We start from the raw sequence: 13,988 nt of genomic DNA on the forward strand, positions 1-13,988 counted from the left end.
CACCACAACAAAATGGTTTGGCAGAAAGAAAAAATAGGACACTCACTAAAATGATTAATTCTATGATGATTAATGCTAATACTCCAAAATATTTATGGGATGAAGTATTGTTTACTGCATACCATATACACAATAGAATTATATCTACGAAGACACATGTGTCACCATATGAAATTTGGAAAGGAAGAAAACCAAATTTGTCATATTTGAGAGTATGGGGTTGTGCAGCCTTTTACAAGGCACTGGACCCTAAGAGGAATTAAAAGCATATTTGTAGGATATGCAGAAAATTCAAAGGTATATAGGTTGCTTAATTTAGACTCAAATACAATAGTTGAGTCTAGAGATGTTGAATTTATAGAAAATAAATTCTATAATGACTACTCAATGTCTGGAAAAGAGAATGATCAAACACTTTTTTCTAATCTGGCTAGTAGTCATTCTCAAGGTGAGAAAAGAAAACAATATGAAACTGTTAATGAACCAAGTGTTAGAACCAATCAAATGTTAAGTATATATTATACAACAATTGCACAGTTTATTTCGAATAGAAATTTCACAAGGATACAATATCTAACAATATAAACAATTAATAAAACTTAATTAATAAACCACAAAACACTGACTTGGTTAGGAAGATAAAGGCTTACAGTAGCAATCTCCTAAGACAGAAATACGCCCCTACACCAGTGCAGTAGTTCAAATGGACGTCTATCTTGCAGGATACAACTATCTAATCCAAGTTCTTGCACACGAACTTGGATTCTTGGCGAATTGATTGAGCGTTTCTCTGTGAAATATGGAGAAAGGAAAAAATGAAATTGATGATGAGTTTCTGGTTTTATTGCCATATATATAATGGTATAATTTGAACAAATACAACCGTTCATGCTTATCAGTTTTTAAAAGACCGAATGCAACTGTTCAATCAATTTTTTTTAAAACTGAACGTAACTGTTCAATCAGTTTTATCCTTTCGGAAAAAACTGAATCCAAAAAAAATAAAAAACGTAACTTGTGTTTTTCGTCCATCCGAGCCCAAGAACCCCAAGGCCCATCTTTGACATTTAATATATACACCCAAACCCTCCAAGTCTAAGGCCCAAGGTCCATGGCTTTGGCCCAATTCATTTCAAACTATAAGTGAGTGAACTCACTTATAAAGATGTAGTGTTAAAGGTGTTTGGGCGATGTGGGACTGGCAGTCCCACATAACACAAGTTTCCAACACCAAGGAAAAGCCAAAGAGTAAGAAAAGAAAAGACTCTAGGTTCTGATTTTATTTCATCTCAATCTATTGTATTTTTAGTCGAAGGAAATAGAACAAAGGTTCTTAAAAAAATACCCATAGTGTTGAATGTTGAGGATGATCCTAAAAGTCTAAGCGAAGCAATGACTTCAAGAGATGCAGCCTTTTGGAAAGAGGCTATAGATGATGAATTTGAATCATTAATATCTAATCAGACATGGGTTTTAGTAGATTTGCCTCAAGGATCAAAAGCAATAGGTTGTAAATGGGTACTCAGAAGAAAATATAATACAAACAGGTCTATTCAGATATTTAAAGTCAGGTTGGTTGCCAAAGGTTTTAAGCAAAAAAAGGGAATAGACTATTTCGATACATATGCACCAGTAGCTAGGCTCACATCTATTAGAATATTGTTTGCATTGGCATCTTTATATAATTTGCATGTGCATCAAATGGATGTGAAAACGGCTTTTTTAAATGGTGATTTAGATGAAGAAGTCTATATGGAACAACTAGAAGGGTTTGTTCTGCCTGGGAATGAAAATAAGGTTTGTAAATTAGTAAAGTCATTATATGAATTGAAGCAAGCACCAAAACAATGGCATGAAAAGTTTAATTTTGTCATTTTATCATATGGATTTAGACATAACAGTGTTGATAAATGCATATACTCTAAATTCACAAATGAGTATGGTATTGTTATATGTTTATATGTCGATGACTTGCTAATTTTTGGTACAAACATGAAAGTTGTATCTGAAACTAAAGAGTATCTAAATTCAAAATTTAAGATGAAGGACTTGAATGAAGTAGATACTATCTTGGGAATTAAAATAAAAAAGTATAGTAGGGATTACACTTGTGTCAGTCACATTATATAGAAAAATTGCTTCTTAAGTTTAAGCATCTACAAATAAAAGAAGCAAATACCCCTTATGACCCTAGTGAAACTTTGCTTAATAATTATGGTAGGTCCGTTGCACAGCTTGAGTATGCTAGTGTAATCGGAAGTTTAATGTATGCCATGCACTGTACCAGGCCAGAAATCGCATTTGCAGTAAGTAAGCTTTCTAGATATATTAGTCATCCAAGTACTACTCATTGGAAAGCAATAAATAGAATTTTTTGTTATCTTAAAAGAACTATAAACCTGAGTTTAACTTACTATGAGTTTCCAACAGTACTTGAAGGATATTCAGATGCAAGTTGGATAACAAGTGCTAATGATAATAAGTCTACATCACAGTGGATTTTTACAATTGCCGGAGGAGCAATATCTTGGGCTTCGAAGAAGCAAACATGTATAGCACATTCAACTATGAAATCTGAATTTATAACATTAGCGACAACACGTAAAGAAGCGGAATGGATTAGAAATTTTTTATTGGAAATAAAGTTGTGACCACAACCAATGCCATCCATTTCTTTATACTGTGATAGTGAGGCTACTTTGTCTAAAGCATACAATAAGGTATACAATGGAAAGTCTAGACATATTAGTTTGAGACATGAATATGTCAAGCAATTAATAACTGATTGAGTTATTAATATTATTTATGTTAAATCAAGTAATAACTTGGCGGATCCGTTAACGAAAACACTTTCAAGAACTTTGGTAGTTAGTACATCTAGTGGAATGGGGCTAAAACCCTTTACAGAAAATTAGTTACCAATTAACGAAAACACTTTCAAGAGCTTTGGTAGTCAGTACATCTAGTGGAATGGGGCTAAAACCCTTTACTGAAAATTAGTCACCAATAATGGTAACCTGACTTTATCTAGAACATCACTAGTTTAGAAGTTTAATGGGTAATAACAAGTTATTGTTAAGTGGTTGTGAAAGCACTGAAAATTAATATATAGCTCATTCCAGGATGATCAGTACAAGACTACTACGTTTAGGAGGATGAGTTTTATCTCTTAATGAGGTTATTTGTAGTTATGTCTATAGTAGCAGGGACATGGGAAGGAACCTCACCTATATGAACATAAGAAGTGGTGCCGCTTCTGCCAACAGTTGGGTTTTCTCTTGTAAATGTTTATGAAACTAGGATGAAGCACAAGGCCATAATAGTGCTTAATTAGTTTAGAAATTTCTTTAAGGAAATAAGACATAATCATGTGTGTAGTGATTCCGGTTTTAACAAAAGAATAGGTGGTTTAAACTTAGTTCACCATTACATTCGTTATAACTTTGAATTACTTACACTAATTAAAGGTTTAATTCGAAAGACACCTTTATTGCATTCATGATTATATCGGTATGCTTGTGATTAATTATAAAGAGAGAATTATTGTAATACTATTTTATATATTCTTAAGATGGGGAAGGATTGTTGAATATTTCAATAATATATTCATATATTTGTTGGTTGAAAAGTTCAGTATTTGCCCAACCGTTGCTTCTCTTCGAGTGAAGCATTGCAGCATATAACATACTATAATATATATATATATATATGTATGTATGTATATATATTGGTGCTGCATTGTGCAGCATGTGTGTACGAAAATGATGGTACCAAAAGGTTGGATTTAATTCAACCTTGTATCTTTTGGTTGAACTACAACTTTTGGTTAAAAGACATGATGCTTACTCAAATTGTATGAGTAGAATTAAAAGATATAAATAATCAATATTTATTTTCTGAAAATTCTAAATAGAAAACATGTATTTTGGGTCAACACTATTAAGAAGGGTTGTATATCTTTAATTAAAATGAAAGGACTCGATGAACGGTGTTTTAATGCTTATAAATACCTATTGTGGCATAATGTTTCACACACAATTTTTAGAAATTTGTTTCTACATTCCTTACTCTCTTTTCTCTCCATCATATTCATATAATTTCTTTCTAGTTATTTCTAAAGGAATACAATTTGGTTTTGCTAATTGAATATTACATACTTTGTTGTATCCTAGAAGTGACTTGCCAAAAACCCTTTAGCAAACTCATTCGAGTGGGGCAATTAACACTTTAATAAAACGATTCAAGTCGTACCTCAAAATCATTATTCAAATTATTTTCTATATTTCTATATTTACTCTAACAAGACTCAATATAAAAGCAACAGTCGGTCCGTCAATCAAGCGGTGCATGGCATGACTGATCGCATCGACATTAGGGAATGAATTATTAACGTTACACTTTTTTCTAAAACTTTAAAATTAATCGGCCGTTAATTTCAAATCTGACTCTATCGAAACCAGCCTGCATAAAACAGTGAGAAATATGTTAATATTTCAAAGTTTGAATTAATATTTCACAGTAACCGTTTCGATACTAGGTCAACATTAAGCCATTTGAGATGAAGTGAAAATCACATGCCAATTCACGTGACATTCTACGTTGGCATCAGCTTATAACTCAACGGCTAGGATACTGACAGATAGATCAGATATCATAATATTATTTTGATTTGGCCGGCTAACTATATAAACAGTTACCAAACAATACAACAACAAAAACAGTAACCTCTAATTAATTAATCAAAACATTCTAGCCGTTCAAACACCAATGGACAAGTATTTGGTGTCCTAGTCACCTCATCCTTAGACAATAATAAAATATAGAGAAACCACGGTCACAGGCTCTAAAGAAAACCAAAACCACAACTATTAAGTCACTTTCATGTTAACGAATAACGTTCTCCTTAAGTTTATTTTTCTATCTTTAGTTCTACCTCTGATTTGAAGGAGTTTGCTACAATTTTTTCATGTGTTTTTGGTCATCTTATTCTTATTCAAATCAGGACTCTCTGTCACTATTATGCGATTCTTATTCATCATTATGTGCTTAAATCGCTAGAGATTTATTCTTTCTTAGATCCGCTAGTAATTATGATTTATGTTATGGTTTAAGGTAGGGTTTTTATTGTGTTTGGGTTGAGTGAGCTTGGCTACATACAGGTTATTCTAAATTTTAGGTTTAGAATTTTTATTTAATTTGTTAATCACCCACACTGGTTTTCTTTCTCTCTCATTTACACCACAGGCCCACAATTAACAATTCAATGTCGTTACCATCAAATATCATCATGTGGGAGATGGGGCAACCCCCCATCCTAATCTTTTTTTTTTTCCCATTGACTTTAATAGATCTATGGCAATGAAGCCGGCTCCATCTCTCAGCTTCTAAGTTTAACACGCGGTGCATGGCCGGTAAAATGCATTAATTTCTTGACAAAGAATGTTCCCTTTTGGCACCATATTCCATCTAGTTTGAGCTCTGTTTTCACCAAACAACTGGTTTTTTTAGTCTTAACATTTTTCGGCTGTCCTTAATTTCATGAAGTTTAGCACATGGTCATCTCGTAATGTCTTTTGAGAAACCGACTAGGAAGTCTTTTCAGAAACCCTAAACCCTAGCAAACTACTATCATTGCTGCTGCTGCATATAATACAAAGATTAAAGTACAAATTTTTATCCATCACTTTTAATCCTAGTCTCATTACCACCTTAGGACTTATGTGTCACGTACACTACATTAATTATGATTTACTATGTGTGATCGCATTTTTAACAAAAATTAGTGTTTAACCTTAGTTAATGGTTTATAAGTCTCATGTATTGGTGAAACTTAACCCGCTCTAAATTACATTTTGGATTCAATTCTCGTTGTAAATTGTCACTTGTATACGAAAAACGATGTGAAAAAATAGAATAAAGTCATGTGTGCCACAAAGCGTATTCTGACATACCCCGATCGAGATCAGGGCATGCTGGCCGTCACGTGAAAGTGACGTAACCATGTGCACAGTGCGGAAGTTAATAAAATAATAATATAAATAGTACGAATAAGTAAAAACTAGCTTTACACAAAGTAATAACGAACAAGTGCAAGCGTAAGTGTGAACACTAAGTTCAGAGCATGAAAGCCTAATGCAGTCCAGGAGAAAACGACACTACAAAAGCACACCCGAAGGTGGTCCTACACTGGTGATCGTCTGTCAGATATGCCGGGGACAACCTCCAAACGTACAGGTTCTAGTTGTCGTACAGGTCACGCTTTTGTTTTGACCATTCACGCTTTTGTTTTTGCCCATGCACGTTTCAAAAGTGTGCAGTTCTAGTTGGCTCAAATCTCCATCTCACTAACTAGACCTGGAGGGGCGCAAAACAAAAGCGTGAATGGGCAAAAACAAAGCCTTTCGAAAACCATTTAATAAATAAGTTCTAACCCCTCGCCGTAAAACCTGTATACTTCCCAGAAAATATAATATACATATATATAAATCATGCTCGGAAAGTATGCTATGCCAAAACCTCAGAGTAAAATGCAAGTGCTCAGGTAATATCACATCAATGCCATAAAAGCTGTCAGCCGGAGTCACCTAACGTGACCTGTACGGCTGAATCTAGAGCTCAAATCTCCATCTCACTAACTAGACCTGCACACGAGTCGGAACCATCTAAAGTGGTCTGTACGACAAGCCTGGGTGTAATATAAGTACGCTCAACTGCTATGATCACGTGAAGGCTGGGCGAATAATCGCGGGTCACCTACGAGTCGGAACCACCTAAAGTGGTCTGTACGACAGGACTGTGCACCTAACTTGGATCCAAGATGAGCGTGTGGTGCGGGAGGTGAACATCATGTGAAGGACTGTGCCCAACTCTGGGCGGGAGCACTAACACCGGGGGTGCAGGTTATGAGCTCTCTATATGCATCTCAAAACGCTACTGAACATAAACGTAATCATACTCACCTGGCACTTACCTGTGCGTCCGCAACACCAAACATACATATATATACATGCAACTAACAATGCATAAACAAACGGTAAACTATAGGCATGGCATATAAACGAATAAACGTTTTAAATCAATTTCTGGGAAAAGTATAAGTATATAGGTATATACGGAAAACCAAAAGCCCACTCACTGTTATGTGGAAGGGTCGTAACCCCCTGCCTCGAGTGTCCACGCTCGTCCTCGGGATAGGTATCACCTATATGCGAAACAACTATAAAAACGTTAATTTTAAAACACATAACCAACCTTAAGAAATAACTTCTCATACAATGCTCAAATGGGGTGTGTGAATACACCAACGCGATCTACTCAACCTCAGGAGCATCCCTATATTTTTAGAAAAAAATTTCACCGTCGCACGCGCCCCCACACACCAGCCAAGGCACGGCCACACGCGCTGGCCACGCACAGGCACGTGCCTGGCACGCTGACGGCGTCAGTTAACGCCATCAGGAATATTCTGTTAACTTTAACGGATTCCGTCAACGGCGTTAGGAATATTCCGTCCAAACTGACGGAATATTCCGTCGTCTTCTCCGGCGAGGCTCCGGCGCCGGAAAATCGGGAAAAATTTCAAATCGTCCTATCTTCTTCGTTTTTCAACCAAATTTCACAAAATTGGTACCAAAATAAAGCTTACAACGAGAGGAACAAAATCATACCACTTTCAAGTGCTAAAACCCACGAAATCTCGCCGGGAAAATACCCCCAACTCCGTCCAACCTCGAAACTCACGATCCCGACGTCCAAAACCTTCAAACGAACCACCCCGAGCCTCCTAAGGACCTCACCAAGCTTCCTACAAGCTTGAAATTCCCAAAAACATAAGAATTTATGTGTGCATGAACAGTGCCAAAAATCGGGTATCCCGAGTTCGACGTGAAAACGAAGGTATCCTTACCTAAAATGGGTATGGTTGAACTTCTATGGACCTCACGAGCATGGATATGTACTTTGTTCCTTCGATCTGTGAAGATTACATGGGTTTTGGGGTGTGTCCATACAATGGGATAGGAAATGGGGAAGGGAAATGGCACGGGACAGGATGCAGGGACAGGGAAAGGGGGAAGGGAGTGTGTGGGGAAAAATGTGTGGTGCAAAACCAGCCACACCAAGCTCAAAACAACCACACAACGTAAAAATTCACATTAGGGGCAAAATCGTCTTTTCACGCGTACGCTTTAAAATTTTCAGAACGGGCTGTCACATATTCCATTTTGACATTGGTCATGAAGAATGAAATGATACATACTTGTCATTGATATTCAATTCATTTATATGTATATCAATACAATAATCTTATAATAAAAAAGCTAATAAAACTTAACAATTTAAAAGCTAACGCAACAAAATTATATTTTTTTTAATGATACGTAATATTGAAAAGTATGAAAAATGAATGACCGTAATTAAAAATAAAAAAAATCCAAACAATTATGAAAAACAAATCTTGCAAATAAAAATCTGTAACACAAGATGCTATGTAACATTGAATTCACACCTCAAAAACAATACTGAACAAATCTTAAAACTTGTGTGTCCCATCCATATAAATCCAGTTAGGAAAATAAAAGGTGGGGAAAACAAAGGTGGGAACAGATTTGGATCGTGCTGAAAGCATTGTAGGGAATCGCAAAGGGCTAATTGCATTATGACACTTTGTGTAATGGACCATGTTCTCAACACGTTGAAAATTTTCTTCTCCTCTAGATGATTACATCACACAACTCAACCTCCTTACTCTTCATTTGCATGTAAATCTCCAAACTGCACACAAATATACATATGTGGAATTTGCATTTCTCTAAGACTATGTTTGAGTAAGGGAAATAAACTTGAAATTTGAACAAAGTTCAAAGTTCATAAATTGACATGCATCAATTCTCTTGTTTAGATTTATAAACATATAAATTTAGAATGTCCGTGTAGGAAAAAAAAACATGAAATTTAACCAAATTTCATATAAAATGTGTTATTTCCTAATTTTTATGAGTGAGAGTTTCAAAATAAAAAATACAAAAAAGAAAACTCAACCATGAGTGGCACAACCATCCACCCATCATTGCTGCCATCATCATCGTAGCCGCCACCACCCACTGCCTTCGCCACCACAATTACCAGCACATTTCATAACTATCTTTCATTTATATATTAATGACTCTATACCCACATTAAACTTGGCATTCAAATTCTATTGTTCTTTTAAGTTAGCGAAACAAGAAAATTCACAAATCTTAAAAAGTAAAATTCCATAATTTTTATTTCTACCATTTTATAATTCCTTAGTAATATTAATTTTCTTATCCAACAATAATGTGATGAAAAATGAGGTTTATTACACACTTTCTCCTCCGTACTTAACAATATGGATAATATAGAGTGCTAAATCTAGGTTTTACAGTTCAAACTGAACAAACTAATTACGTCGGAGAGATAATGCTCAAGCTTAGCCCAAAAACATGCTTTATTTTTCATTAAATTCTAGTAAAAAAAAAAATGCAAGAAAGTCATTTTCGTTAAAGGTAATTGGCTGAAATGGTTCACTTTTGACATTTAGATGTTGAAATGATCAAAATCAAATATTGATGATATATCAATTATATAATGACGACATGCTAAAAATGAATCATTTTAGAAACCTAATGTCAAAAGTCGATCATTTTAGTCAAAATAAATCTCTTTAGTGACTCACTTTTGTGGCCAAACAGTGCAAATACTAACCGGTGGGGTTCAAATAGTCATTCAATATCTAGATAATATAATTATTGTACAACTAAATGTATGGGCTTAGAATAATATGAATTTTGTAAATGTTAGTACTATTCACTTTTTATCTTTCACACATCCTTGTTAATTTTATCTATTAATTTTTTTCAATTCACTCGTTTTGAAAGTGAAAATTGAAAATGAGTGTGTGGAAAGTAATTTTTTTAACATGTGCGTGAATATCACAATTCTTTTGAGAATAATGAAACCTTCGATAACGAAGACCATTCACCGTGCAGGGAAGAGGCTTTGAGTTGGTCATAACTTCGGAATTTGGTCTTAAAATCTTTTGATAAAGAACTCCTGACTATTATCATATTATATATAGAGATGAGGACGCGAGAATGAGATGAATGAAGTGAAAAGGAAAATGCTGGAGATATCATCTTTTTAAGTTATGTTATATAAACTATATGATATGGTGGTTCTTGGTTGAACTTCTTTAAATCATTAAAAACAAAAAGTTTAATCATCAACCGTTACATCATTTAGTTTACAAAATATGATCTTAAAAGACAGTCTCTCTAGCATTACATGAAGTGAGAATTATTATTGCATACTAATTAATCATCTCAGGATGCAAATAAAACGTACTTAATCACTGGACTAAACATATTTGCTTTTATAGGCTCAAAAGCTTGAAGCGTACGTTAGAAGAACATTTACACTTTGAAATGTGAAGCATGTCGTAAAGTAATATTTTCCTTGTAGCTCATTGTCATGTAATCAAATTTTATTTCTTTCTTTTCTAGCACGAATAATTTATCTTAAGTTTTCTTCCTTATCTCTAATCTTCGTCCAAATTTCCTATTTACTAATTACCATATGTAGTATATTCATGAATTAGTTTTATGTTGCTTCACATCATTTTTATTCTTTTACAAATAATGTGATATTTACGTAGAAACCTTTACAATGGGTCGTTAACTTATCTGTGATAACTAATAAGTCACACTAACCACAAAAAATCACAACGTACTATCAAATCCACCATATAAATGTCAGTCTCGCATGGTGTGAGACAAAATGTTTTGTATTGGGCTGCTAATTACAAGGGAATGCGAAGGCTAATCTTGGAACAAATTCCCGAGTCAGCGTGCACAAAAAGGAACAAGAAACGGTCTCGTCCCCGACAATCCGTGGCCCCATTAATTCGCACCATATTTAACTGCCAAAAACCACTTGCCTCCCCTTATCTTTCGACATTACTCTCTCTCTCCCCCTCCTGCTTCCCATTTCTCTCTTCTTCTTACTCTTCAATCTCAGGAGAGAATAAACAAAATCGAAAATCCAGAAAATGGGCGCAACAGATAATCAGGGTTCGTTTCTGAACCGAATCAGCATCCGAAGAAACCAGGTGGTGTCCATGGACGGAAACCACGAACAGGAGCTCGAAGACCTTGAACACTTCCAAAAGGACGTCGCGGATCGCTTCTCCGACCTCCTATCTCCGCCGGAGGACTGCCCTTCTGGCCCGATTTTATCAATTGCTTGGGTCCGGAAGCTCCTCGACGTCTTCCTTTGCTGTGAGGCCGAGTTCAAAGCCGTTCTGTTGATGGGTCGAGACCCATCACAGATTACCAAGGCCCCGCTCGACCGGCTCGTCCCCGAGTTTTTGGACCGCGTTGTCAAAGCACTGGACATTTGCAACGCGGTCTCACACGGAATCGAGTCGATCAGGCATTTTCAGAAGCTGGCTGAGATTGCGGTCTCAGCTTTGGAACAGAGGCCACTTGGTGACGGCCAGGTGCGAAGAGCGAAAAGGGCGTTGCATTCTCTGGTGACGGCGATGGCGGTGGAGGACAAGGAAGGAGGAGCAAACAAAGCAACCGAGAGATCTTGGTCTTTCGGTCGCAGACAGGGTGTTTCCGCCCCAAGTAAAGACCGAGCTGTCGGGCATTTTCGGGCCTTGTCGTGGGGAATGTCGAAAGGCTGGTCGGCAGCAAAGCAAATTCAAGCGATGTCGAGCAATTTGGTGGCACCGAAGGGCAATGAGGCCTCTGGGTTGGCTCAGCCGGTGTATATAATGAGTGCGATCATGTTGTCTGTGATGTGGATGTTGGTGACGGCGATTCCGTGCCAAGAGCGAACCGGGTTGATAACTCACTTTCCGGTCCCGAGGAATTTGTCCTGGACGCAGTCCATGATCAGCCTTCAGGAGAAGATCGCCGAGGAGTGGAAGAAGAAAGAGAAGAAGGGGTCGGCAGGATTGCTTGAGGAGATGCAGAGGATGGAGAAATTGGGGCAGTCTTTGATTGAATTTGCAGACTCGTTTCAGTTCCCCGCGGAGGCGGAGAAGCTGGAGGAGGTGGCGGCGCAGGTGGCAGAGCTGGCGGAGAATTGTAGGAGGATGGAGGAGGGTTTGGTGCCCTTGCAGCTGCAGATCAGAGAGTTGTTTCATAGGGTGGTGAGGAGCAGGACCGAGGTGCTTGAGGTGTTGGACCAAGGCGGTAAACACTCTGCGCCGATCATGTAAAGGATAATACTTGGGTCCTAACCGGTCAGAAACTCGTTCTTCGGCGTCATATTGCTCAATGAGCCATGAACAATTGGAAGATGGTTTTATTTTTTTTGATCTTGGAAAGTGGATTAGTTTAGTTATTAAAGGGGTTTCTTCTTGTAGGAGTATATATAGCTACTAGCCTAATTGCTTCGGTCTATAAGATTGTGCTGAAGTATATGCTTTGCTTACCTACTCTGTTTTTTTTCTCCATGTTTTTGTGTTAATTTTTGTTTATTTGAGTATAGCACTCTAATTGAAAAGAGAAAATGTATATACCCAATTCAGTTGGTGTTTTCTCTTTTCTGTTTGATTAAATTTGAAATCATCAAAGATTCAGTGGTTCTTCACTTGTCTCGTTTCTCATCTTTGTTAGTATTTGTTCATGCAAAATTTCCATACATCTAACATTAGATTTTAGATGAGAAAGTTGTTAGCATTTGAGGAAGTCAGAAAAATGAGGATTTTTGTGTGTAGTTAACCACATATCTCTATATTTGTATTGTGTTACGTGATGAGAAATATATGTTCTAGTTACAACTCATAATATCTCCTGATGAAGACAAAATAAGAATTTCTAGGTCTTACAATGACACACCCCGACCCAGAAAGTCCATTTGGACCCTGAATCGAGCTGTGCTGGCCGACACCTGGAAGGTGACGAAGCCATAAAATGTGATAGTGTATAAAAAGTGAATAAATTTGAATCTAAAAGTGTCTAAGTACCAGAGTGCGCTACGAGTGGGAGCGAACCCATTTCACACGCGATGTCAGAGCATAGGTAAGGTACAGTAGTGCGGGTAAGAATCATACCCTCAAAAATATCCATCAAGACTAAGATTCGCCACAGATTCTTGTCGATACAAACTCAGCAGCTAAAACCTGGAGGGCACCAAACAGAAGGTGTGAGTAAGCAATAAAACCAAGCTTCCCAAAGTTATTACCTCTCTAAAAGTAATGCCCCTAATTGTAAAACCCGTATCGTTTTCCATAAGACAGTACAACATATATACATATATCCAAACCATACTCAGAAATGACCAAAACCACGGTTTGCCATCAACTCTACCATACATTAATAAGTAGGCCAAATGAACTAAATCAATACAAAGTGATATATCAGTCAGAGTCATCTAAAATGACATGTACAACTTATCCATATCTCATCAATCCTGGCTAGCATATAAGTCAGAGTGACCTATAGTGACATGTACGACTTATCCATATCTCATCAATCATGGCTAACATATAAGTCGGAGTCACCTATAGTGACCTGTACGACTTATCCATATCTCATCAATCATGGCTAGCATATAAGTCGGAGTCACCTATAGTGACCTGTACGACTTATCCATATCTCATCAATCCTGGCTAGCATATAAGTCGGAGTCACCTATAGTGACCTGTACAACTTATCCATATCTCATCAATCATGGCTAGCATATAAGTCGGAGTCACCTATAGTGACTTGTACGACTTATCCATATCTCATCAATCCTGGCTAGCCAATAACTCAATAAGTATACCTGCACACGAGTCGGAACCACCTAAAGTGGTCTGTACGACATGACTAGGTGTAAATAAATACGCTCAAGTGCTACAATCACATGAAGACTGGGTGAATAATCGCGGGTCACCTACAAGTCGGAACCACCTAAAGTGGTCTGTACGACAGGACTGTGCACCTACCTTGAATCCAAGGTGAGCGTAAGGTGCA

The 13,988-nt window shown here is 36.9% G+C and overlaps 1 protein-coding gene across 1 annotated transcript; it reads left to right on the plus strand.

Moving 5' to 3' along the window:
• Positions 1-10,962: 10,962 nt before the first annotated feature.
• On the plus strand, positions 10,963-12,629 carry LOC103953385 (protein ROH1). Its single transcript, XM_048589730.1, has one exon. The coding sequence runs from the start codon at positions 11,069-11,071 to the stop codon at positions 12,245-12,247; it is 1,179 nt and encodes a 392-aa protein (XP_048445687.1). The 5' UTR covers positions 10,963-11,068; the 3' UTR covers positions 12,248-12,629.
• Positions 12,630-13,988: the final 1,359 nt, after the last annotated feature.

This window comes from the organism of the source record quoted next, unplaced genomic scaffold, assembly GCF_019419815.1.
Source record: "Pyrus x bretschneideri cultivar Hongxiangsu unplaced genomic scaffold, Pyrus_bretschneideri_v1 Contig3, whole genome shotgun sequence".
NCBI classification, from domain to species: Eukaryota; Viridiplantae; Streptophyta; class Magnoliopsida; order Rosales; family Rosaceae; genus Pyrus; species Pyrus x bretschneideri.

What these genes read in the sequence shown, in the direction of transcription:
- LOC103953385 (XM_048589730.1), top strand. Translation starts at nt 11,069, where the DNA reads ATGGGCGCAACAGATAATCAGGGTTCGTTTCTGAACCGAATCAGCATC.